The 27971-nt window shown below is 40.8% G+C and overlaps 1 protein-coding gene across 1 annotated transcript in view; it reads left to right on the top strand.

Annotated features, from left to right (window-relative positions):
- The first annotated feature begins 7571 nt into the window (after positions 1–7571).
- The window catches only part of CACNA1D (calcium voltage-gated channel subunit alpha1 D), a 184124-nt gene continuing 163724 nt past the window's right edge, over positions 7572–27971 (top strand). The window contains 3 exon segments of the mRNA XM_086619049.1: positions 7572–7608; positions 9775–10093; positions 12538–12643. Coding sequence (XP_086475175.1) covers positions 7572–7608; positions 9775–10093; positions 12538–12643 — 462 coding nt within the window.

Raw genomic sequence — 27971 nt, 5'->3', positions numbered from 1 at the left:
AGGGATTTGTTTCCCAAGTCTATTAAGCTGGTCTTTGTGTTGTCAAGAGCTACACAGTGAAGTCTTATGATATGAAAGGATATTTACTTTGCTCCCTTATTTATGCTTTTGTCCTTTCAGACTCTGAACTGCAGTGAAAGCACAGTTGTCAGATTTGACCTAACATGGTTCCGTGTTTTGTTGAATGTCACCTGTAAGCCAGGAAGAAAGATTTTTGGTAGGGTAGCAAACTTGATATCCTACAGCATTCAGAGAGACAGGGAAAGGAATTTTTGAACAATATGTAACTCATAGATGTGTTTATGTATCCATAAACCAAAGACTGAACGTATATATAAGATGATCATGTTAAAGCCAAAGATGGGATCTTTACACAACAGTCTCTGTCCTACCTAGTAAGGCACTTAAAAAATTATTATCGTACCATCTACTGTTGAGACTATACCACAATTTCTAAAATATTTAAAAACTGTAATCCTTTACTTCTATGAATAATGCAGGTCATTGGATCTACTTGTAAGAATGTAAAATTTTAAAGAAAAAAGACTTTAAAAGTTTGCTCCAGAGCTGAAAATGTAGACTTGCATTTCACTTCAGTAGCATTTTAGACTTTTTCCCTGTTCTCTAATGCAGTTACTGTGACTCCTCCCTCATTCTATAGGCCTGTGATTTTCCTTATTATCTGTGGTTCTTGTTTCAGTGTCGGGTGCCAATACCAACAGAAAGATAGGACTATATTTTCTCTAGTAGGTACTAATTAGCACAGATAGAAAGCCTTCTTTTTACAGTTATCTTCTACTTTAAAACTTGCTTGTGCTGACTGCTAAGCCTACTTGTCGTGAAACAGGTACAGGCAAATCCTGCATGCCTCTGCTGCAATAGAATATTTGCCTTCCAACAAAATAAGCCTGGAATACATTTCGTGTCATATCTATTGCTGAATACCTAAATTAATTAATTGGATGAAAAAAAATACAATTAGTTACTGTCAGCTTCTTGCTCTAAGTGCAGCTGTCTCGCACACTATGTAGTGCGTATTCCTGTAAAAGGAAGAAAAGATCATGTGAAACTGCATCATGATGCAGCCCTAGAATGAAGTAGGACATTTCTTGACCTTGGTGTGCTCAACCATGCAGCTGTAGTTGTCTTCGAGAGCTGCTTTTGACAAGGAATGTTGCTCAAAGTCATTTAAAAAATCTATTTGGGAAAGATTCTGCAGAGAAATTTACTAAATTCGTGTTTCCAGTATCTGGCAAGTGTGAAACATTTTTTGAACCTCAGGCAATATGTTGCGTTTAGTAACTGGAGCAGAGACAGGTAAACTTGAGAATTTTATTTCACTCTGTACTGTGCATATGTCAAAAAACATGGATTTTTACTTATTCCCTAATCTCTGTGTCATTTTCTTAATATATAATACAGAGCTAATGAATTTTACTTGTTCTGGAAAAAATACTTCTAGGTACCACAGCAGAACAAGTTGGTTTAAAAGTGCAAAGTAAGTTTACATTTAAAAGGATACATTTGAGCTTTCATAGGAGACATCAAAGGGCTTTGTAGGAAGAGTAAGGACTCTTGCCTGAAAGCATATTTTCATTTGGGCTGGGCTCCACTCGGGAGCAGCGCTTGGGCAGTGCCTTGGGTGGCTGCCACGGGGTGCAGTGGAAGAAGCTCCCGGGGCTGGAATTCCCACTTGATGCTGTCGGACCCGACTGCCCCCTCTTCTGCTGCCTTCCATGGCACCCGCCAAGGGCTGGTGCTGCCTGGCTGTTGTCTCTTGCAGTCGTGGTGGGAGCGCCCACACACAAACGTGTTTGCTTCTGTTTAAAATCTGTGCAGTTTTTAGTAGTGTTCCAGCCTCCAGTGTGGGGTTTTGAAACTCCATCACAAGCCACCGTCAGAATATCCTGCAGAAGCTGAAGTGTGGCTTGTATGCATAAAAGTTATTTGTTTGCGTGAGGCACATGTGCTGATACTGTGAGTCATCCATCCATTTTACTGTGACATTTTCAAGCACAATTATGTGTAGTGGAATTTTTTTGGTAGCTGGCTATGTTGCCCATCTGTGAAATCATCATTCTACTGAGCACTAAAAATAGAGATGAAATTCTTCAGAGAAAATTTTGAATCTACTTAAATGACAGTTTGAAATGTGTTCCTGCAGTCAACAGTTTAAATATTTTCTATCCTAAATATGGATACTCTAAATTTAAGGTTATGTAGTCCTGCTGTCACCACTTCAGTTCACCTTGCTAGCACAGTGATATAGTTGGAAATAATTTCTGGCTAGGAACCCAGTCTGATGCCCACCAAAGCCAATTCACTTGGGCCTCAAATGACTGGGACTGGCATAAGCATGTAGGAGTTCTGGAAGGTGGAAAACACACAGGCTGGAAAATATTTATTAATAACAGCAGATCATTGGAGAAAAATATGAAGACAATCCAGGACTGTAGATCAGAGTGGAACAGGGAGATGAGAGACAACTACTAGGAAATTAAGATTTGAGATGATGACCAATAGATTATCCAGTAGCTTCTAAATGTCTCTATTTTCAGCCAAATAATCAAGCAAGTGAAAAGAGATGGTAAACACTGAAAATAGTGAAGAACTATAGCTAGGAGAGGGAACTGCTGGAAGAATATAAACTGTGTTGCTGAGTAATAGCATCCTAATTGAAGCCACAGAAAGCCAAAGAATCTAATTAGTCAGGAAAACACATTTCATTACATTCTTAGTAATTTGTTTTGAAAAAATCAAACTGGATTTTAAATTTAACAGATTTTCAATATGTTCAGAGCAGATTACACTATGTATACTTGCCTATAAAGAAAATGAAAAGTTTAATTTGAGACATATACAAGAAAGAGTTTAATTCAAAATTGTGTTTGCAGTTCTCTTACTATCTGGGTACCATTTCATAAAGTTCTACTGAGAGGATGGAAAAAAAATTAGGACTTTTGTTGAGTTAGTAGGCATTACTCAAAACTATCACCCATTTCTGTAATCCATAGGCAACCTGAGACATACTTGAAGCTGTAGCTTGGCTAAAAAAAAATGAAAAGAGCAGTCTGCACACCTTGCTGCCATCCCTCATTCTCTTTCCCTTCCTCCCTCTCTGTTTCTGTAGAAGTTTTCACAATGAAATCTTTTTCACAAAATGTGCAGCTAGATCTCCAGCTAGACTGAAGTAGTGTTACTCACTTCATTTACATGGAGCTTCCAAAAAGTTGTATTTTTGGTGAGCTTAAATGCAAATGATTACGTGGTAAGACCTCAGTGTGGTAGGTTTCTTTTATCTTGAATGTATTTGTCAAACACTAAGTAAGAGAGAAGAAAATCAAGATTATGCTTAGTGTTAGGATACTCTGCTCATGCAAATTAATAAAAAAACAATTAAGCAAAAACATAAGTCTATTCTTGCAGAAGGCAAATAAAAGTTCAATGTTGTATCCTCTTGGAAGTTTTTTTGCCTATTAAATCTTGAGTGTTGATAAGGTCAATAACATGGACAATTAAGCCTTCCTCTCATCATCTTTATTCTATAGTGGATTAATGTATTTTAAAAATCCATTTATGCACATTTTTATCTATTTTTGAGATCCCAGCTAATGGGTTTTCAGAAGTATGCACTTTTTATACTCGCCCATATAAACTACATTCATAAGAGCAAAGTGCTATTTTAAGCTCTTTAGAGAGTCACTATCACTCGTACTGACATCAGAAAGATGTTAGTCGTTGATCTGACATAAACAATATATGGACATATTTAAATTTCATCATCATTTTTAGATAAAAATTTGAACACCAACTTCAAACTCAAACTGTCTCTACCATATTTGAGATGAGAAGAATGAAAATATAAGTCTTTAGACAAAAAGAGAGGATGCATCTGAAAGTATATGTAAAATGAAATAAGTAAGATGGATGAGAATGAATCCTGCAAGTCCTTGTTTGCAACATAGCCATCTTTCATTAAAATATTCCTCCCATGTATAAGGGTAGTAATAGTTTATTATATATTAGCATACTAATGTCTTCAGCTGGACTGCTAGAATTAATGATGGATTAACCCACATGAGTGAGAATCCCTGCCTTGTTAAGGACTAGGCTACTTCTGTTGCTTCCCGTTTTTTATAAAATTTCGTATTTGTTACGTAAGTTCCTCCCACACGCATTGCAATTGGATTTGTTCTCTCTTCCTGCAGTGAACTGCTGCATGGTATTGCTGTGCGCTGCTCCACAGGTTCAGAGCAGCTGAAGTTTATCCTTCTGCACAATGCTCCGAAATTCTTAATGGGCTTCTGCTCCTGTGATGTCCATAAGAGGCTGCTTCCGTGGCCGCCTCTTTCCCTTAGAGAGAATAAATCTCTGACAAGCAATAAATGTTATTGAGGGGGAAACGATACTGATTTAGTTGCAAATCTGCAATGGATGTGTGACACTATTAAATGTATTTGTTCCCTGCTTTGCCATCCTTTAACATACAGAGGAAGTACATTGAATGTGGTATAGCACAGAGTGTACGGCAGAGGAGGAGGACATCCATATTTTTTTTTCTCTGAACAGTGGTTGTTTCCATTCAAAATGTCATCACTTATTATGGTAGCTGGTACACCTTCTAAAATATCCATGTAATGCTGGCCATTTCATTCAGGAATGAGTAACTAACATCAAAGTGACATAAAAATGAAGTAATCTTAAGGAAATTATCAGCCACAAGATTCTAGAAGAAGAAGGGAAAACAGCTCTTTAGAGAAGAGTTGATGGCTTCAGTAATTAGCACTTTTGTGACTAAACAGTATCAGTGTTCTTGAATACTTTCCCAAAACTTTCTAAAAGGACTTGTGGTTCTTTTTTAACTACAATTTTGATTTTGAAAATGTAGTAGAAAAATTGATCTAGCTATAAAAGGCCAGTTAGCTTTTGAAATATGCAAAACTGTATGCTTACAGGTTTGGACCAACTGTGAAAAAAAAAAAAATCATCTCTGTTTCATAGTTCTGTTGGGAAGCTCATGAAGTTTGGTTTTGAGGAATATTTGGTAGCTTCCAGTACATATTGCTGTGGTCGGTTAGAAGGAGGAGGGATTCCAATATAGGCATTGGTGGGACCGGAATCCAGGAATTTCATGAAAACATTTGCAAGGGAGGCAGCCCTTTCTATGAGATGCTTTTTGCTTATGTTACATCCAGGCCTTATTAGTCAGGAATTTCTTAATAGTGCCTCAGTACTTAACTTCAGAAGCCTCATTTTAGAAAATGATTTAGATATCTGATTTTAGATTTGTAAGGGTGCTAAGAGTCTAAGCAGGTTAGGCACTAACTCCTGCTAAGCATGTTAGGTGCCTGCTTCCAGTGCCTGCAGTGGTTGTTGGGCAACTAGTTTTGATTTAGACAGTTTTGAAAACATACCAAGCATTTTTGACACCTAAATATTTGACTGTCAAAGAAAGAAGTCCTAATGACTTCCATGGACATTTAAGGCAAGGACCTAAGTATGTGGTAGACTGTTTAAATTTGGAAAAACATGCACTGTAATGACAGAAACCTGTCAAGTGGGTGTGGTACCGTCCCAATTAAACCAAACCAACAGATTGACTCACGATTGCAACAGCTGAAGCCACCAAGTCAGAAAAATATAAAAAAGGAAGTGCTGAAACTGAGGTCAAGAAGTGGTATTGGGGTTTTCTCTCTAAGTCAGCTTTGCTGCTATTTTTTTTTATTATTTTGTTTTAAATCCTTTAACTTCAGAAAGGGATTGGCTCCACCTAACAGAGAGCTGCTTATGAAGCTGAGGGATGGGCATTCTTCACCAGGTCCCTGGAGAATATCAGCAGTATTAAGGTTTTATTGCTCTTCTAATTACTGTTTGTAGTTGCAATTTATTTTTAACTAGATGAAGACAGTTGTGGATGAAGGATAGCTATAAGAGTGGATGGGGCAGGAAAAAGGAAGTAGTAGAGTAAAGGAATAGTAGTTTTACTGGAATGTTTCCTTAAAAATATATCACCTTTTGTCAAAGATAAAAGTTCAAAACCACCAAGTTTTGATCATGGTTTGTTCAGAATCCTGAAATGCTCTTAAAATACCAGAAAAAGCTTATTGCAGAGAAAACAAACTTGATTTTAAAACATCAATCCTGCTTTTAATTTGTATGTCTATAAGCCTTACTTTACTTCATTAATTAGTTTCGTAGAGACCGAACTGCAGCTTGCAGCGATGGAAGGCAGCTGGCGGGAGCTTCTCCTTGGCAGAACACCTGGCGGCCCCGCCAGCCGCGTTTCGGGGCTTCCGCGGAGCTTTCAAGGCTGAAGCAACAGCACCGAAAGCTTAACGGCGGTGTCGGGGTCTGCAGGGAAAGGTGACGCTGAAAATATTTGTTTTTTCCCAAAGCCAAATTTATTCAAATAATTTATTTGGACCAAGTTTGAAAATCTCGGGGTTAGCGTGGAGTCCGGGTGATGGCACTTGAGCAGGTTAGCGTGGCAAGAGAAGAGCTCGCGGCTGGAATAACTGCCTGGGTTTTCCCTGGAGGTGGAGGCTGAGCGGAGGCCCCGGGGTGAGGCGATGCGCGGAGCCCTCGCGGAGCGGGAGGCGCGGGAACAGCGCGAGCGCGCTGTGGGAGAATGGCGCGGGCCCGGCTGGACGGGGCAGGTCGCAGCGGGCCGGCGAGCTTTGAGTTGTCGGTGGCGAGCAACGCGGTCGCCGGAGCACGTGGAGATGGAGGTGCTGAAGCCGCTCCCGCCTCGGCGGCGTCCCGGGCGCTGCAGCGCGTGTACCGGCCGTGCGGGGCAGCGCGAGTGGGACGCGGGGGAAAGGGCTGAGGGCGGGCGGCGGGAGGGGACGGGGCCTCGTCCGGGACGTGGCGTCCGCGGGGCAGCGGTGTCGGAGGGAGGGCTGAGGGGCGTGAACCAGGTGGGACGGGAGCCCGGTCGGCGGGAGCGGCTGCGCGGCGGCGAAGGGGTTAAAACGGCAGCAGAGGGGTTAAGGTGGCGGCGGCGGCGGCTCTATTTGCGGCTGCCGGAGCTCCAGGCGATTAGAGAGCGGCTCCGCGCCCCCGCCCGGCCCGGCCGCGGGAGCGCGGCAGCAGCAGGTGGCGGTGGCAGCAACGAGGGAGTTAACCCTGTGGCGGCGGCGGGCGGCAGCCGCGGGAGGAGGAGGAGGAGGGCGACTGAGGAGCAGGCGGCAGCAGCGGGAGGAGGGGGACCGCGGAGGAGCAGGCGGCAGGAGGAGGGGGATCGCGGAGCAGGCAGCAGCGGCAGAGGGGGGCTGAGGAGCAGGCGGCGGCGGCAGCAGCCGGGTTGCCAGGGATGGAGAGATCCCGTGTCACCCGGATGTGAGTGTAATGTTGGCCCAAACTCGGAGGGATTTGGCAGCGGCGAAGCATCAGCAGGAGGAGGAGGAGCAGCCCCTCGCGCGTCGCTAGGCACTACCATGGGGGTCGGGTAGCGGGGCGCAGGGGCAGCGCACACCTGGCTCGGGGTGGGGTGGGGGGCGTCTCTGCCCTTTTTTGGGTGGTTTTTTTTTTTTTTTCCATTTTCCTCTCTCCCGCTGGAGAAAGTGAGAATAATGCACCACCAGCAGCAGCCGGAGCAGCACCCAGAAGGTAAGAGCCGGAGCGCCCACCAAGGACAGCGGCGTGCCCGGGGCTGAAGGGAGGGAGGGGGGAGCGGGGGAGGATTTATGGGGATTTGGGAGTCGGGGATTGGGGGGATTAGGGAAGGGGTTGAGGATGGGGTAGGCATGGGATGGGGAAGGGACGAGCGGCTGGGTTCGAGAAGGGACCGGGAAGGGCAGGGAATGAGGTGAAGGCGAGATAAGGTGCTGCCCTCGGCGTGTGACCAACATGGGAGCGGGTTTATGCGTGTCTGTCTCTTGCCCCGAGGCCATTAATACCAGCTGGCTGCACTGGGGGAGGACGCTCTACGTTTCCCTCTTATTTGTGCCATTGTGGATAAACCTGCCCGGGCTGCCCGGCGGCTTCCGCGGGGCGGGCGGGCAGCGGGGGGTTAGGGCAGGGCGGTGGGTGCGATGTGCTCGGCCCCTGCCCTGCCGGGGCGCAGGGGGGCGAGGCGCCGAGCTCTTCGGCGTTAATCCCCTCCGCCGGCAGGTTCCGGCGCCGCCGCATCCCCCACTGTTGTTTTTAAATGATTCCTCGCTCCTCAATTAGCAGTAAGTTTGTGGGTTTGCCCCCGCCGGGGGGCAAAGGCTTCCCCGGGGAACGCAGGCACCGGGGCTTTGTTTCCCTTTCGAGTATCGATGTAAAAAGACGATGGATGTGGGTGGCTTATTTGCACCGAGCCACGTTTCATGGCATCCTAAAGGGCAGGCGGGGGAGACGGCTGAGCCGTTGCTTTTTGATTTAAAAAAAAAAAAAAAAAAAGTGTGTATACGGAGCAGGGATGCTTTGGAAAAATATTGGCGATAAACCTCCCACCTTTGCCCCCGGTGTCAGCCCGCCCCCGGGGCGGCACTGCCCGCCGTGTCACCCAGCTGTTGATGCGCTCGCCGCTGGCCAGCGCTCGCCGCGCTCGTGCCGCGGCAGCTCGGCCGCCTCCGTGGGCGACGCGCGCGGGCCCCGGAGTGACCCGACCCCCCCCCCCCCAACTCGCCCCCGCCGCCATCCCGGGAGCCATCTTAGCGCTCCCGCGTCCGCTCGCCCCCCGCGTGCGCTGCCGCCCGTCGCGCAGGCAGCGGGGCGGCGGAGGCCGGGCCCCTCCGCGTCCCTCTCGCCGTCGGCTCCCCCCGTCTGGAAGAGGGGTGTGCTTTCCCTGGCTCTCCTCGCTCCGACGAGCAGCGGTCGCTGGGGAGCTGTTTTCCTCTGCTGCCTGGGCAGATCCATTTCACAGTCATCTCGCCCGCCAGCCCTAATTCCCAGCACGTATATTGTGCCGTTCCTCCATCTTTATTTATTTATTATTTTCTTCTCCCCCACCCAGGCATCTTCAAGTTCTGAATTTCTCTTCGGAGTCTCTCCTTCCTACAGGTGCATGTGGGAGTAGGCTCTGTTGCTCTACAGGCAGCTCGCGAGGAGGTGGTGTTTTGCCTCCTTCGCTGCCCTCTGGAGAAAGAGGGCTTCGTTGTTGCTTGGAAGGTGCCGTTTATTTTGTAAATCCTTGTGAAAAAGCAAAAACAAACCCCTTCCCTTTACAGTGGTTTCCTGGTTGTAATTTCTAGTGTGAAAGATACGGCTGCTTTATGAGCGTGTTTACCAGCAGACAATACTGGATTTTTTCACTTGTGGGAGGCATCCACGCGTTTTCCTTTGAAAAAATATAGATTAAGGCAAGATTTAGTTTGCTTACAGGACTTCCCACCTCCCTCCCATAGTGTTGGTTGTTCTTAATTGAACAATGTGCAAGTATTTTAAACAACTACTTTTTTGACCAAAATGAAGTGAGGAAATAGGAAATGCTAAGGTACTAAAGCAAAGCTGATCTTAAGGAGTAGCTATGTTTTGTTGTATAAACATGGTGACAGAAAAGCTGCCATCCAGTTAGGAAAAAATGCAGTCAGTGGAAGAATCAAAACATGAAGTGTTTGTGTAGCACTTGTCTTGACGCCTGCATTAAACTCGAAGTTATAATACTGATTCCTGAGCATTTTGTTGCTACTCTTCAATCACATGCATGTATGCATACAGTTGTGCTCTGTAGTGTATGTAACAGAAGCATCCCACTGCCAAGAGGCCTTAAAATAAACTTTTTGTCAGAAATACTGTGATACATTTTAGCATAAAAGATTACAAATATTTTTTTCTTTTGTCCCACAGAGGCTAACTATGCAAGTAGCACCAGAATTCCTCTCCCTGGTGACGGACCAGCTATTCAGTCAAACAGTTCAGCACCATCCAAGCAAACTGTTCTATCTTGGCAAGCTGCAATTGATGCTGCTAGACAAGCAAAGGCTGCCCAAAATATGAGTACCACCACAGCCCAGCCTGTAGGATCTCTGTCCCAAAGAAAACGCCAGCAATATGCCAAGAGCAAAAAACAGGGTAATACGTCTAATAGTCGGCCACCCCGTGCCCTTTTCTGTTTATCCCTCAACAACCCAATACGAAGAGCCTGCATTAGTCTAGTAGAATGGAAGTATCCTTTGATGCAGCTTCATTTTTGCAATCTGTTCCTTGCATTTTCTGAATGTGTCGAGGGGGTTGTTTTACAGTATCTTATAGCGTCACAGCTGACACATTAGTTCACTTGCACTGTAGGTAACTGTCATTAATATCGATGGTAGGTAGTTTTGCTTAAATTGCCATTAGAGATATCCTTTTAATTTGTGTCATAATGACATAAATACCATTTTACTGAAGCAAGTAGTTCAAAGTCAGGTCATAGCTGTTCCTTTTTTCTTGAAGGAGATGGCAGAAAATGTTGAGAACTTTTTAAAGTACAAGCTTACGTTATATTCCAGTAAATCTCTGTTGCATTTGTTGCCCTTCCGGATAAGGTTGAATGGATAGGAGTGCATCTAGCAGTGTTAATTGGGAGATGGCCTAAGATGTCAAACCTGTATCTTCCATATTGTAATTTAGTGTGTTGCTATTAAGGGCAAATGAGTCAGAAGTAGGAATCTTTTTTTAAAAAGAATTATTTTTCCAAGCACTAAAAGTAGTGAAGGTTTTTAGTTAAGCCAAGGACTCACTGTAAGTACATGCAAGTGTCTGAAAGATATTACTCTTCTGAACTTTTACAATGTATGCCTACCACCAAACATATTTAGAAGCACGTACATCTGTAGATGGGAGATCAGATAGACTGGCCTGTGTTCACGATGACTTGTACGCTGGGAAGGATTGCTTTATCTTTAGTTCAGTGGTTGTGATTTGGAAGTGTGTGAATTTCTTTGGCAGAACTGATAGCATGCTGATTTGGTATATTATTTAATTCTCAAGAAAAGGTTTGAAATAGAAAACTTTGTTGAGGTATGAGGAGAAAAATGTTTGCCTATTAGCCATGGCAACATCCCTATAATGGGAAACAGCTGTTCAAGAGTAGATTACTGAACTAAAACTCATTTTGTTACTTTAAACAGAACAGCCAACCTGGCAATAGGAACAGTTACTCATTTATAGGGCTTTTTTTCAATTCTTTGAACATAATTCAATTGCAAATTAAAGATTCTGCTTTCATTTAAACTGGTAGAAGTCCAACTAATTTCAGTAAATTGGCTTCTCCTTGGCTAAGGTCAGTTAAATGAAATTACTATGGATCTAGAGTGGAATAACTCAGGGCAGAGTTTGTCCCAGTAGCACTACATCATAAACCAAGGTTGTCAGTCTTGTGCTGGTGGTGTTTGTTTGTTTCAGTCTGGAGAATGCTGCATGTGAAGATGTGCGTAGTAACTTTTTGCACAACATAGCAGCTGTCGATGTTGATAGGCTTTGTGAACATAAACTCAGCCCTTGAGGTGGCAAACTTTTTGTAGGCTGACAGACAAAATTTAACAGATCTGAAGGGGCACATGAGCTTTGTAGGAGGGTTTTTTTCAGGAAAAGTATTTTAAACTGACAAAAATATGCTTTTAAATATGTCCAGAACTCTTCTTTTAGTACATCCAGCACTATTCCCTCTGTCTTTTATGGGACTCTTATGGACACGTATCAGGAAGCTGTGCATTGAATGGAGGAAAGGATGTCAAAAATCATAGCTGAAGCCCCAAATACTCCTTTTCTAAACTTGCACAGATACATTCATCTGGGTACCTCTGTCTTTGCAGTTACATGAAAATAATGACATACTTTGAGGGAAAGGCAAATTAATGATAAACTGAAGGATGAACTTCATAGGCATGGATTTTAAGAAATATTTTTCTTTCTGGAAGACAAGAGGTGTTCCCAGGTTTCAAGTGGTGTCATACAGATATGGTATAAAAAGTGCAGCTGCAGTTCATGCTGCTGTCAGTGTGCAAGCCTATAGCCTCTTAGTATGTGCTGCTGCCAAGCCAGCAATGATATTCTGTTCCTCAGTCGGCTCACCTAAACTTTCGTCTGCCCCAGCCAAAGCAAAATTGTTGTGGAGTCCAGCTGTCAGAGACACGAAGTGGGGCTCAGAATTTTCCTGTGTCCATTGTACAGCTTTCCAGCTCTTGTACAGGACAACAGTTGTGATTTGCTGGGAATCTTTTTCATATCCTACTACGAACTAGATCCCAAATGGTTTTCCTTCTTTAGACAAACACATTTCTGTTAACATTGAGAATTGTGTGAGCATATGACAGAAGAGCTCAATAAGTATTCCTTACCCATCCTGATGACCCACATATTGATTTAAGAGTGTATAATCCCTTGAATTTAATATGAAGTGCTCTGTGGCAGCAAGAGGTAATAGTTTTTTCAAAAAGAAGAGACCATCAAATTATCATTGTGATGGAAAATAATATGGTATAGTGATATAACTAAAGGTGTTGAAGCGTTTGTCACAGTTGTCAGTCAAAAGGTTGCCTTAAAAGTAAGACTTGTTTTACAAACGTTGATACTGAAAGGAAAGTTGTAGATACTCATAATTCATAATTCCTTAACAAGATTTTCCAGACCATTTGACATATTTATACTACTGTCTATTTTTGCCAATTGTGTGGCCTTAGCTGTTTACATCCCATTCCCAGAAGATGATTCTAATTCAACTAATCATAATTTGGTAAGTACTGCTGAGTTTTTCTTTCATATTTGTTTGCTATACTTTTAAGTTGATGGTCGTGATTAACTGCTAATATTTGAGACAATATTGAGTATAGATAACAATATGGCATTTTTTTGTTTGTTTTAATATGTGCTCCCTTGTGTATTTAAAATAAGATTTTTCAGCAGTGCTAGACTTTGGAGGGGAATGTACGTTAATATTATGCTGCATGTATATGTATATTTGTGTGGTATAAAAACTTCAATTGAATTTCTATTGCTATATTGATTAAATATATTTTTCAGTTATTTTGTTTGACATTTGTTGCAGTCCTTTTGAAGTTTTACTGCCTTTCCTAGAGTACTTGTTTAGTCTGTTTTGAGTTTTTAATGACGTTATTTAGCTGTATATTTTACTAGATACTTTAGTTTTTAATGAGAGGACAGTGGGAAATTTTACATTAGTGCATTTTGAAGTGATGGGAACATCAATGTGAGTTTTAAAAGCTGTCACTGATGGTATAAGTGATTTTTTTTGAAAAGGGATAGTACTGCAGTAAGTAGTATGTAGAGATGTATTTCTTCTATTAATAATTGTGTACTAGTATTGTGCTTGAAAATATATCATGAAAACTGATTTTGTTTGAATTCTCTATTTTATTAAAACATAGAGACTATCACACTCAAGGGTAATATTGAATTAGATTGCAATAATTCTGTTGCTTATACTAAACGCCATCTTGAAATAGTGATGTTCAGTGGCCTGTGCACTCAAAAGCTGCACGTGGCTTCTTTTTTGGGGGAGAGGGGAGATTTGTTCACAAAATGAAGAACTGGACACCAATAAGTAGGTAATTTTGGATTATTTTACATGGAAGACTTAGGTTGTTATGAGGTCTGCTATTACATTTATGTAATTTGTGGTGTGTAAGCTTGTTTGTTTTTCCTAAAAGTAATTATTCTGTGCATATGACCCATTTTATATGTATTTTTTTGTTTGTTTGTCAAGATTAAGCAAATATGGACAATAAAAATGCTGGCAAAAGGCAGAATAATTCAGGTCAATGTAAAGAACGGTCTGTGCAGCTGTGTGTCTAGCTAACCAACAGTCTTTATCTCTCTTTTTTTTTCTCCCCCTGAGAAATTCAGGACACAAATCTTCATAGCTGTCAATCCACCAGGAGATCTGCTAATAACTAATTTCATAAAGCATTACATGAAAAGAGTAAAGCAGTTACCAGTGTCAGAAGCTAGTAATTTGGAAACAAATGTTTTTAGCATTCGTTTTATTAGGTTAATGTCTGTAATTTCTGACCTAATTCTACAATGTGCTAGTACTTAGAAAGAAATGGACATTTGCATCCCTCATGGTTTTTCTTTTTTTATCTGATGTGGCCAGGTTAGTCTAAGCAAAAATAAATTACGTTTTTTTTCCTTAGTAAGAGATCCTTATCCATTTTAAGTAGAAAGGGTCTTGAACACCTTCAATTATATGTGTATGAAGTTTACTTGGCCATTTAAATTCCTATTTAAATTTGCATCCAGTTTATACTGATGTTGAGTAATTCCACTAAGTTTGCTCAAAGAACAGAATTTATCCTGACAATGTACTTTCAGGTGTGGATTTCAGACAGATTTGAGCCTGATAAGGAAACACACAGGTATGTCCTGTGTACCTGATCTCTTCTGGAATGGCAGCACTGGCTTTTCGTATGACTAAGGTTCTGCATAATGAAATACACTAACCAGTGATCTGAGTTCATGTATCTTCCTCTGGTGTTTCACTGATGTCTTTCCTAGTGTAGACCCTCTTCCTTTGTTGAACTCTTGGTGTGGATTCAAGTGCGCTGTGAGGCAATATCATAGAAGAGCTGAGTTAGAAATCTTCAGGCTTGCTTTGGAACCTGCTTAAGCATGCGTTTCCTGATGCTTGAGGTGTAGCTATAGGTACATGTTTGAGAAAGAGGGCTATTGGTTGTCGTACAGAGGAAATAGAGATTATTCAGTTCAGTAACATTCGCATCTTTTGTGATCCTCTTCTATAAAAACCAGACCAAATCTTAAAAATCGGTATTAAATCTTATTAATAAGTTGGTAGGATTTTGGCCCCCTGCATGTAGAAATGTTTGTCTTCTATGAGCCCTACGCTGCCAGTTTGATCTCGCTAGAAGACTGTGCACCATTCTGGCTTTAATTCAAACTCAAAAGTTGAGGAGAATAAGGTAATCTCCCCTCTCCTTCCTCCCTCCCCACAGCCTCTTCTCTCCCCTTTCCTCTCTCTGGACACAGGCATCTGTTGACACTGTATGGACTGCAGCACTTGTATCCTTTAGTGCCTTGTAGGGGAGAGACCGGAGTGAGGCACAGGAACATGGTCTGCCTCCAGTGCCTTCACTTTCTCATTGTGTAAACCCCAAAATTTCAGCTTTATAAAGCTTAGTTTGTGTACAGGTGCTATATCTAGGGTTTGGTTCTGAGGGAGTAAATCCACGTTGCTTCATTAAGTTTAACAGATAAATTGCTTTCCATCATCTAGCTGAACTGGCTCATTTGTTTTAATTTGTAAACAGAAAAGATAAATATTTATGCATGTGGATTTTTTTTTTTTTGAGAGTATGAAATATACATAATTTGTAATCGGCTATGGAGAAAGGAAGCAATGGTGCAAGAGGGCAAAGCCCAGTGGAACACTGGTAACTGGGAACTTTTCCAGTTTTGCTTGGGCTAGGGAGAAACCTGCATATATGAGAATTTGAGCAGTTGAAGTGTTCATTCCTTGTACCTTCAGGAAGTCTGCAATGGCAACCTCAGTTCAAGAGCGATGTGCAGAACAAATATTCATTCCTCTTTGTGATGGGATGTTAGAAGACAGCTTCTCTGTGATGGAATTTCTAAACTTGTACGAAAAACCTGAGATACAATTTCTGAGTCTGTCTTCACCTGTGACTGAGCCAGTGAAGCACTGACCATATGTCAGCCACCTAACCACTGGCTGGGCTGTGAGCGAGTTCTGTTTTTTTCTCATGACTGTTTCAACATGTGGTGTCTAATCAACACAGTCAGTTAAACATTGCAGTAGTAATGGCAAAAGAAATTGCAGCACGAATTAACCAAAAATATAATAAACATTTTAAGAAACAGGTAGATGTGTCCTAAGAGAAATGGCAAATGTATGCGTATTTCTGCATTTTTAAAAACCAAGATGTATCTTGGGTATCTGTTATTCTTAAATATGAGTCAATTTTTAATCTTAAATATCTTCAGATGTCTGTGAGAAGGTTCCATACCCTTGGTTTTGGAATAGTAGGCAGTTTATAGAAAATTGACAGTGCAGGCTAAGTGTAAGGATGGGACAGTTGTGTGTTGGGCACTCATCTTTGCTGATATGCAAGTTGTGATTATTGAGGTTTTTGTGATAGAGCCAGCAGCATGCTATGAGATATGGGATACTTAAGATAACTTAAGGAAGCAATAAAAGGTTTCTCCTTGATATCAGTGACTAAATTAAGCAGATGGTAATCACTGAAACTGTAGGATAGGAGTCCCTTTCATTATTAGTTTTTTAGTCTGTCTTTTCATCTTCTGAGTAGACAAGCTTAGATTTCTGTTTTGCCTTTTTGCCATTCTCTGAGTAGAGGGTGCACTACAGCTATCTTCTCGCACAGTGGATTCATGGTCATCCTTATTCTTGAGAATGATGTGTTAGTACTGGGTGATGCAAAACAATACATTCCAAACGAAGCAGAAATGCAGAGTTAAATTCAGACTGGACTGTGCTTGACCACTTGCCAAGTGTTACAGTCCTGTGTTCTGTGGGAAAGTTTATCTAATCCTTTGTCTAAAACACCTTGACGTGTCTCTGGTGTGTGCCAGGAGAGGCAGGAGGAAGGGATCTTCTTTCCTCTACTTTGAATGGAGTAGTTCCCTCCATGCTTTTCTATGCTGCATAGGGTGCAAAACAGACTAATGAACTTGAAAAACAGTTACTGAATGTGATCCTGAATTCTACTTAATTAATAATTAGTCCCTAATCAATTAATGTTCTCTCACAAGTGCGCCCAGTTCTTCTGCAAGTAGATGTGTGAAACTGTTATTGATCCAGAGAAGTTGTTTTTCTCTTACAGTGGAACAGGAGCAGTGTGTTCTGGGATGAAATCCTCATAAGCTCACTACTTCGTATTTTAATGTAGTTTCTTTCATCTGTTTTTAGAAGTTTCAGGTGATCTGAACTTTCCATGCTTGATTCAGCTCTTCTTTTGGCAGTGCTTCTTCTCTGAGCTTGATAAGAAGCAGATTCTGGCAGGAAGGGTTTCCTGTATCTTCTGTTTGTCTTTTCCATTTTTTTCCCCTCATCTGTGGTATGTTATTTCCCTTCTTGTCTTTTGTCTTCATTAACTTCCCACTCATTTCTTTTTTTCTTGTTATCTTTTGTCTCTGCCCTCTGGCTTCCCTCTGTGTTTACTCTTCTGTGTGTCCTCTTCTGCAGCATGCTTTGCTCTGTCTCACTCTTCCACCTCAATTTTTTTCTTGTGTCATGCTGCTGTACCATGTTCTGTTCTCCTGTGCTTTACCTCCTGCAGACTTTCCCATTGGTCTGGCTAGCTCTGGGCTTCTTACTTTACAATGTGCAGGCAGACTGGCACAATGTAAGTCGGTATTTTGGCCATGATCAAGATGGTTTTGGTTGTTTTTCTTTTTTTTTCATAATTAAATGTGAACAATAAGGCATCCATCTATATGGAGTCTATGAAAACTACACTCCTGAAGCTTGAGTTGAGTCTGCTTTGGGTGTGCTGCATCTCTTGTGACTAGACTGTGAAGTTTTTCACTGGTGACACTGTTCTACTTGAGAAGAGATTGACAGCCTGTGCATTTTGGGAGACTGACTTGCATAAATTACAGCAAATTGGCAAGTGTGAAGTCATGTGAGTGAAGAGCTTGACCCCAATGCATAAAGGTCTGGAACCTAACGGTAATGAAAGACTCTGTGCCCCTGATAGCAGGATTCTTCAGCATTGTTTCTGACTACCAGTGTCAGTGGGGCATGTCTGAAAAGAGTGAGGTTCTGCATTAACAGAAGGTCTCTCCAGCCTGTGCTTACAGAGCAGGTCAGGTGACGTTCCTGGACACCTTCTCTTCTTTCTCCCAGGCAGTTGGGACTGGGAGAGCTGTAGTGGGGGACACTGCTGCAGAAAGGAAATGCTTGTGTCCTGTCTTTCAGGCAAAGATTTCCTCTATAAGTAGCTTTAGGTGGATCTTTCAGTGCCTCCAGCAACAGGAAAGCCAGTGCTGTCCCTGAACTGTTGTGCTTTTATCTAGGGCACAGCAGGAGAGTACTCTGAGAAAAACCGGTTGAACTCTTGACTTAAAGGTGTCAGGCTTCCTGTCCTTATCTCATTAGCAACCCTATGACTCATTCAGTTCTAAGGTCACATGACTAATTAATCCATTCATTGAAAAACTTGTTGGTTTTTACCTTGCACGTAGTTATCCTCTATACGTAGCTTATCTGAAAATGTTGTTGTAGAATGTTTCTAATTTTAACCACACTTAGTAAATAATTCTAAAGATTTTAGTTTAATTGCTAATCAAGTAAACATTTTTGGGAAAGGTGCAAAATAATTTGGACTCTATTGAAAATACTTTATTTTGCATATGGGAAAACATGATGGAGACATTACCATATTTTGTGTGTATTTAGCCAAGCACCTAACTGCTGGTATTAAAGGCACTGGATTAATTCTTTTCAAGGGAAAATGTCATTAAGTTTAATCTGAAAAAATATTCAAAAATATTTAATCTAATGGTAACTGATGTACCACAGGAATTTTTATGTCGCATATCATTTCAAGTCAGTGAAATGTATTTATTGTTCTGTGTATGAGCAGTTAGGAGGGCCTGTGATAAAGTCAGTAGTTTTAATTTTGAAAAAAAAAAAAGGCAAATGTTAGGAGCTATCCTTTTTCTCTAAACACAAGCTTAAAAATGAAGATATTTGAACTCTCTCCTCATCAGGTTTTATGTCTATATGCATACATAAATGCTCTGAAGGATAGTTTTGTTCTTTTTTTCCTGCTGTTTTTAATGTACATTGATTACCCTGGCATCTATTTTCTCATTCAAAAACCATGAAGTAGCTATTTAACTACTGGAGTAGCCTGACTTATCTTTCTGAAAAGTCCTAGTAAAGTTCTTTGGTTATTAGGTGAGACAGTAGGCATCAATAAGTAACCTTTGCACAGCTGCAAGAATTCCTTAATAGAATAGAACATTTCTGCAAGGGGGCTATTAAAAAATATTATAATGCTGTACTTGGCCTTATCTTCAGATTTCCTTTTTTATATTACTGACAGTCCAAAACTTCCAGTAGTATGCATGTATCTAGAAAACTTTTTTCCTTTGTGTTGTAATGCACACCTCTGCAAAATAGATGAAAATTCCAAGTTGGTAGTGTTTTACACCCACTTTGTCCTGCAAACCGGTTCCTAAGCCTATTCTATCTGCCCTGTACTATGCCAGTAGCATGAAATAGCTCTTGAATTGTCTTGATAAACGTAATTGTATGTGTCAAGTCCATCTCTAGTGGTGAATGAAACAGAAATTTTATTTCACATTCTTAGGAAAAGGAATATTCCTGAAAGAAAGATGTGACCAAGACAACTAATAGACTAATCCTTGTTCTTTTATTTTATTGTGTGTGCCCCAATACAACTTAGGATCTGGCTACTTCAGACAAAAATGTCTGTTTGGAGTGCAAGGGTATGAGTTTCACAGGTTTCAGTTAATGACATGGCAAAAATAATTTCCCTTTTTTAATGCGGAAGGTAGCTTCTCAGTTATCCAAACGTACATCTTACAAAAAGATGTACTTAATCGTTCCCATTGGAAAGGAAACATGTTTTCTGTGTTCAAAGTTGCAAGCTTGTTCTTGTGGGGGATTCCTGCTAAGGGCTTGTCTCTCCTTAAAAAGATTTGCTGGTAGTGCATTGCTGGCAAACTGCCTGGGGAGATACAGCATCCACCAGAAAGAGTTCTTTTTCTATTATAGCCTGAAGTCACTCTCCCAAACAGAGCAGTGCTGCACTGGTAGAAGGCTTTTCTTCCTGGTTTGGTTGTGCTGTGAAGAGCAGTGATTCCCAGCCCTTTTTCCTTACTCCCTGCTCGATAAAGGTATGCCTGCAAAACTTTAAAGTATAGACTGGTCACAACAAAAGTAAATCTGTGTACTTCCAAATTAACATAGAGTAATCTTATTAGTTACTGTATCAGTTGAATGATCAGCAAGAAGGTAGTTAGACTTGACATAGAAATTGTAACTCAAATCTAAAGTGAGCACTTAAGATGAGTGAGAGCTTGTGCTTTTCATACAAAAAAAAAAAGCTTGTGCTTTTCATACAAAGTATTAATAGAGTAAAAGTAGATTTTAAATGCTCTGAAACAAACATGAACAAGCCTAGGGTATAAAACCATTTACTCACTGTATGTAAACCATGTGAATTACTAATTTACTCCAATACTGAGCATGTAAATTTAACAAATTAATCTACAGTTTTATTCCTTGACAATAGCTGCTGTGCTAAAGGAAACCCTGAAAATTGTTTGAGATTTTTCTCAAAAAATGAACACAAAATTGAGAATCTTTACATGTTGCCATGTATCAGTGTCACACCAGAAGTAGATTGCCATAAATATTAGTTGGACTTTACAAGCCTGTTTTAAGACTCTAGGTTGTGGAGAATGAGTGCTTACTTTCTTTTAAAAAGTGATTTCATATAAGAAGCATATTATGCACTGAGAACTGGGGTGTTTTGGGGTTTTATTTTTTAATATGGTCTCTACGTGAGTCCTGTGTCTTGAAATACTACAGAGTTGGGATCCATGGTGTTTGAAAGTGCTGGTTGAGTCTTGCTTGCTTAATTTGAGCAGAAACAGAGAAGTTCTGGCTGCTTTTGGAAAGACTCCTGTAGCTGTTAAAATCGACTAAAATGTATTTTCTAATCTGGAGACCTTTAATGACAAACTGTTTTCAGCAATGGTTAATTGAATGTGTGATTTGGTTTACTACTTGTTTTGTAAGAATTCAAATTTTTCTCCTTCTGTCATGTACCAAAACCTTTCTTTTGCTGGGCCATCTGGAAGGACGGGGCCATGAAGAAAGGTTAAATGAACATGTAGTGATAGTGGAAGAACGTTAATCGTGATGGCTTTGCTTTTCAGTGTTAGTTTTCTCAGTTATTGTGTAATCCTCTGCAATAAAATTTTCATTTAATTAATTGCAAATACAATATCATCCCCCTCTCCCCTTTCAGAGCAGATTGAGAGCATGCCCTTAGTTCCTGCTTGTATAAAATTCGCTTGGTAGCACCAATTAGCAGCTTACTGTTGTTTGTGTTTTTCAGTCATTGCTGTGAAAAGTGCTTTTACAGTTCCATTCTTCTTGAAGAATGCCTTGATTAAACAGTGTGATTCTGCTCAAAAACCTAGGTGCTTGACTTCAGTGTTTGAAAAAAAACTTTAAAAGAAAGATTTGAGACTTATGCTTAAAAATTAATTATGAAAATAACTTTTCCAGTGAAATCAACACAGCTGATCAGGATACATCATTTGCCTGTTCAGTATTAGTAGGGAATATTATTCTAGAATAATACTGTGGTGAATGATAGTAATAGAAAACTTTGAAATGATGAGCAGATGGATTTGTGTGGATTTCTTTATGTAGTTATGAACCAAGATTTTTTTCCCCTGTTATTTAATGTTAAGAGGTATTATGCTAATACATTTTCAGTTTTGTTGCATGACTAACTCCCTCGTTGCCATTACATGATGGTTTTCAGTGGTCACTATTCATGTGGGTAGAGAGCTGCTTACAAGTTTGAAAGCTTGTAGAATTACACCTTTTGATAATGTCATTATTAAGGATCTGAATCTTGCTATTTGTTACTGTGGTAAATCATGTAATACAAACTGTGATCAGTGTTGGTCAGTATAGCAGAAGGGATGATGCTAGACAAAGCTTGCAGAAGATCAGCATTTAATCTTCAAATTTATTTTTATTGCATACTTTCTAAGAAAATAATATTTGTATCTTAATTGAGGAAAGTAGTTCTGCCCAAAGATTCATTTGGCCAATTGCTTTAGTTGTCCTCTTCTGATATGATACAAAACAGGTGCTATGTTGAATTTTGTCACTCTCGACAGCTTAAGTATGTTGTACTGAACTACCAGGTTGCGTCGCAGTAAAGTTTTGCAGAAGATCCAGTGGCACAAAGGAGCATATGGAGCCAGTTATGTTTGTATGGCATAAAGGCTGGAAAGCTTTTTGTAATGTAAGAACATAAACATAAGAAATGTCCATTAATAAGGTTCAGTAGTTTAATAATTATACTTTCTGGGTTGGCTGACAGTGGCTGCAGCAGTGCAGCAGCCTCCAGCAAGATCACATCTTATGCCACTCAGCTAATCAGAAAAATGCAGTCCTTCCAAGGTACTGAGGAGCAAATACCCCAAAGCTGTATTATGTTTATCAGACATTTTGCTAGTGCAGTTTTCACTCTGGATTTATTATGATACCATTATTTTTTTAATACTCGTCCAGAATCCTTTAAAACATACCCACGATGTGTGGCATAAGTTATTCATCATGAAATGATATTTAAGTAATTATATGCTTATTTTCATCCCAAGAAGACTTAATAGTTCAGAGTTCAGGTAGCCTTTATTGTTCAATAACTTATTTCTTGCTATAGCAAAGGAAAAAGCTAAAAGAAGATGACCTACCAAATGACATAGATCTTGTACATTTATTAAAATAAAGTCTCAATCTCTTGACATCACTGACTTGAGGAAAAACTAAATGAAAAAATTCAGTGATAAAAAGGAACAGTGATTAAACCACATGTACCTAAAAGTCTCACTGTGTTAAGTGATGTGCTCTGACTGCCAGAGCAAAGGTGAATACTTCCAGGTGCAGAGTCTGTGTGACTGGCCGGTGTTAGCAGTGCAATTCAGATAGCACCGTCTCCTCTGGACGTGCCTCAGCTGCCCGAGTTCTCAGCGTAGTACAGAACAGCAAGTTTCTCTGCTTTCTAGTGCCAGGTTGAATGGTACTTCAAAACTTTGACGTTTCTTCTTCAATTAAACGCGATAATTTCATTATATTTAAATTCCCTAAAACATGGTTTCAGCAGAAGCCATATTATTTTACCGAGTAGTTACTCAGTTTTATGTTTGCATTGTTATGGGTGTGTAAGCCCATCTTAAGAGCAGACATGCCTGCCATCTGTACCTTTAATGCAATAAGAAGACCTTACCCTGAACTCTGAAACTTGCTGAAGGCTTTGGAAGCTTAACGCCCAGAGTTAATGCAGATTGAGCGTAGGTAGACTGGGCATGCACCGACCTAGTCTGTCAGCACAGGTTAGATTTGTGCCTTTTTTAAAGGGCTTTGTCTCCTGTAGTAAAAGACTATCAGCTGCTTCTCACATGTGTTTTCCCTAAGCACTGTATGGCTGAGCGTGTTTATCAATGTGGATGAAAAATGCATGAGCCACGAGTTGTGATGTGGCTAAGGTTGTTCTTCCAAGAGCTTCCTATTAAAAAGGGATGGAAAAGAAAAAAAAAAAACAGACTTTGCAGTCACGTGCTATATGTTTATCTCTTTGAGCTCTGTAACTTCTGAGAGCATCTGATTTCAACCAAATACAGCAGAAACAAAGACTTCAAAGTTATTTTTACATCTTTTTGAGAACAGGAAGAGAGAAACTTTGTGTTCCTTCTTTCCCCCAAAGGCAGACTGTAGCAGGAGCCCACATGTCATACCAAAGCTTGTCAACTAATGCCATGCTGTAGGGATGAGGCTTTATTAATTTTCATGCTTGCAGAGCTGCTTGTCTCCTTGAACAGAAGCACTGAATTATGTGGGTTAAGGAAATAAAATGGTTTAGTGCCATAGCAGAAAGGGTAAGAGAAGGTGGGTGAGATATGAGCCAAGAACTTCAGGAATGAGCGTTGAATTTTTTTAGCCTGCCCCAACTTCTTGTGTGTTCTTGGACAGGCTATGTATCTTTTTGGTATTTTTAGTTCCCCACCTACAAAACAGTTTTCTGCTCTAAAAGGATATCAGAAGGGAAAGTAAGTTTCAGGCTGTGAAATGTTCAGATATGGTGATAGGGTTCATATGAACGGTTGAATGAGATCTAGGGAGTTCTCTTAAAACAGTTTCTTATTTTGTCTTTATTTGGAAATGGTTTGGCTGAATTTCTGGTGAACACCAGAAACTCAGCATGAATTTTGTTGTCAGAGGCTATATTTTAAGTTTGAGAACGTAGAATATTTTGGCGAAGAAATTGATTGGTAGTGGCAGCATAGGAACAGAAGGAGCAGCCGCTGTTCCCATAGTGATACAGCAAAAGCAGTGACATTTAGGTAAACAGCAGTAGGAAAGGAAATTTGGGGGAGTTAGTGTTAGATGTCTCAGAAGATACAGTAAGCTTCCATACGGTGTTTCATGTGTGTCTGAAAATGCTAATGATAAGCTGCTATTTGTTACATTAGTAGCGCAAGCACTCCTCAATGTTTGTTTGGGAAGTTCAGTGACTTCCTTGAACAGGTGATGTGTGAATGAAAGCAAAGCAGGCAACAATTCCATTCAGCAGAAACTGCACATAAAGGAAAGTGTGATATTTTGAGTGTTCACAAATATGCTCATGTGAACTGTCCAGCTGGTGGCAATGGTACCATCAAAGGTGTTTTTATCATGGCCGTGTGACGTTTGGTTGACAAATATTTTTAGAAACCTTTGCAGCAATGTTACTATTGATCAAAATATTACATATTTCTTAGCCTCAAATAATTATTTTAAATGTATGTATGATAGCTCAAATGCAGAACCTTAGTACTCCTTTTACTCAGTGGTAGGGCTGAGGTGTTGCATGTTGTTGTGTGTAATTCCCTGTTTATGTACTGCTCAATGCAAATTCTGGAATCATGTAAGGACTTTAGCTTGAGGACTAAGCAAGTAAGTGGGTGTAGAAAAGTTTCATTTTTTGTAACAGTAATTATTTGAAATAAAGAGGTATGGAGTAGGAAGAATAGGGCATTAAGTTCAGAAAAGGAAATGAAATTCAGACAAAAGTTGTGGGAGAAATAGAATTCTGGAGACTTTTACCGTGAAACTTTCAGGAAAGTTATCTAATCAGTTAAAGCGTGGATTAGATAAACTGTCCTCTGAAGTGTTGCACAGTAAGGGGGGGTGGGGCTGAACAGCACTGGCTGTTGGAGTTAATGTCCACACAGGGACCCCGCGCAGTGGTTTATCGGGTCCCCTTTGTCCATGTTTGTAAATGAGACTGCTGTAGAAAGTATCAGAAGAAAAGCAACAACTGGAAAGGCTAACGGAAAGAAAGCAAATTTGTAAGAGCAGCTGCACAAAGACGATGTGTTTTATTATATTTTAGTGAGGTACGACATAGCACGTTTTAATAAATAATCCGAATGAGCTCGATCTGTTCTTTGAACAAAGATACGGCTGTGCTGGATTGTATTGCACGTGCGTTGTTTTATTCCAGTGAAAATAGGGTGAAGATTTACAGATGACTTTGAGACCTTGTCACAAGTGAGCGTTCAGTGAACGGAGGGTTTCCAGTGGAGGGTTAAGTAACACGGATTGTAAGCGCGTTTTGTCTTTTTAGAGCTGTCTTTTTCTTGCCTTTAAACAAGTGTAGGGGTAATAAAATACAAATGTATTAGCTAGTAACCGTCAGGAAAATTGATCACTGACTGAGATAAACCTATACGTTTACGGGCTGAGGTTACTGGAAGTATTTAAAGAGAAGGATTAAAGCTCTATGCTTAAGGATTCCTGTAGAATAGCTATTTTCTAATGGTTATAGAAGTGATAAATTGTCAAGGATGTATCAGTATCCTTCATATGACATTTATCTATATAAATGTATTTCTAAATAATATGGTTGCACAAGTAAGAAAAGTAGATGTGTTATTTTGTAGCTAGATTTCTTCATACAAGTGTACTTTGAAAATGCCTATTTTACCTATGAAAAGAGTACCTTTAAGTTGAGATGGTGATGCTGAAAAAGGCTTAATTGGCCCATGTGTCAGCCTCAAGGTGCAAGACCAATGCAAGTCTTTTTGGGTAGTAAGATTCTGTGTTCAGAAATGCTAGTTTAAATTCCATACTGAGGCACTCAGTATAAAAAGAATCATCGAATGGTTTGGGTTGAAGGGATCTTAAAGATCACGTAGTTCCAACCCCCCTGCCATGGGCAGGGACACCTTCCAGTAGATCAGGTTGCTGAAAGCCCTATCCAACCTGGCCTTGAAAACTTCCAGGGAGGGGACATAAATAGTAATCTTATTTCTTTGATATGTGACTTTGTGAAGTACTACTAACCCCATAAAATACTTCTAAATTTGCTTTTACAAAACTTTTAATGTTCTTACTCAAAAGTTTCACTTCTAATAAAGAATAAATTTTACATGTAGATGGTTCGTTATTTGGATTTGGGATCTTTGAAGTGCAGAATTTATTTATTTTTGTATGATGAACATTGGCACTTTTAATTTTGTTTGTAAGTCAAGCAAAAGAGAGAAACCTATGCCCAAGTGCATGCCAGAAGATATAAGTCATGTGAAGAGGATTAGTTTCTGGAAGAGATCATCGAACTTTCCTACCAAATATGTAAACCACATTTTTTCTGAATGTGGAAGAAAAGGTTTAAACCCACAAAAGTTGTCTTTAGATCTTCAAACTATTAAAAATGCAAGTGAGTGTGGCCTTTTTATGCCACAAATTTTTAATATTTTGTATCAGACTCTTGTTTCCAGGCATTTTGAAGAGTTTGTGCTTGAGATATATGACCTGTCCTATAATTAGACAATAATTTCAAAACAAGTCCCTGGCAAATGTGAAGGACAAATTAGGGTGCCAGAGGTCTAGGTACTCGGACTCTTTTCCACTTAGTTGTTTACTCATTTCATTTTTCCACTTTTTCTTATTCTTCACGAGAAGAAAGCTGATAGTGGAGGCTCCAAGCTGATATTTCCACCATAACAGAGTACTTTCATCTTGGCAAGTAGTGAAAGCTCATCTGTTCTGTGATCTAAATCTTGAAGGACATGAACCAATAAGTAACCTATAATCAATTGATGATGAACTTAGAGGATTTGGGCATCTCTTCATAGTCAGTGTTTGCACACTCAGAGCATAGTACCAATGGCTGCTTTTCACTAAACTATTAGAGAGGTCACTGAGAACAGGGATACTTCCCTTTCTGGGGCAAGGGGTGGATACGTGGGCTCACGTTTGTCTGGAGGAGGCATTTCCTCAACTTAACTAACAAGCAGCATCCAGCATGCCTGACAGCCCAACACAGGGTCAGCACTCAGCAGGTAAGGTGACTGGGAAACATCAGCCGTTCTGGCATTGTGCAATTTGTAACCCCTCCTCAGTATGTGGAGAGAAGACAGGGAAATCTTCCTATCCTATCATAGAAGTATAGAATGGTTAGAGTTGGAAGGGACCTCAAAGATCATCTAGTTCCAACCCCCCTGCCATGGGCAGGGAAACCCTCCACTACACCAGGTTGCCCAAAGCCTCGTTCAACCTGGCCTTGAACACTTCCAGGGATGGGGCATCCACAACTTCTCTGGGCAACCTGTTCCAGTGCCTCACCACCCTCGGAGTGAAGAATTTCTTCCTTATATCCAGTCTAAATCTGCCCTCTTTCAGTTTAAAGCCATTGCCCCTTGTCCTACCACTACACGCCCTTGTAAAAAGTCCCTCTCCAGCTTTCCTGTAGGCCCCCTTTAGGTACTGGAAGGCTGCAATAAGATCACCCCGGAGCCTTCTCTTCTCCAGGCTGAACAGCCCCAACTCTCTCAGCCTGTCTTCATAGCAGAGGTGGTCCAGCCCTCAGATCATCTTCGTGGCTCTCCTCTGGACCTGCTCCAGCAGCTCCATGTCCTTCTTGTGTTGGGGACTCCAGAACTGAACACAGTATTCCAGGTGGGGTCTCACGAGAGCAGAGTAGAGGGGTAGAATCACCTCCCTCGACCTACTGGCCACGCTCCTTTTGATGCAGCTCAGGACATGGTTGGCTTTCTGGGCTGCCAGCACACATTGCTGGCTCATGTTGAGCTTTTCATCCACCAGCACTCCCAAGTCCTTTTCCTCTGTGCTGCTCTCAATGCCTTCTCTGCCCAGCCTGTACTTGTGCTTGGGATTGCCCTGACCCATGTGCAGGACCTGTAAAGCTCTGGAGGAGGAACCATGAGTAAAAAGTCCATGAGTTTAAAGTCCATGGGTTTACTGCACGCAGGGGCGTTTCAGA

This window comes from Tauraco erythrolophus, chromosome 12, assembly GCF_009769465.1.
Source record: "Tauraco erythrolophus isolate bTauEry1 chromosome 12, bTauEry1.pri, whole genome shotgun sequence".
Lineage (NCBI taxonomy): Eukaryota > Metazoa > Chordata > Aves > Musophagiformes > Musophagidae > Tauraco > Tauraco erythrolophus.
This window is presented reverse-complemented; position numbering and strand designations above follow the sequence as displayed.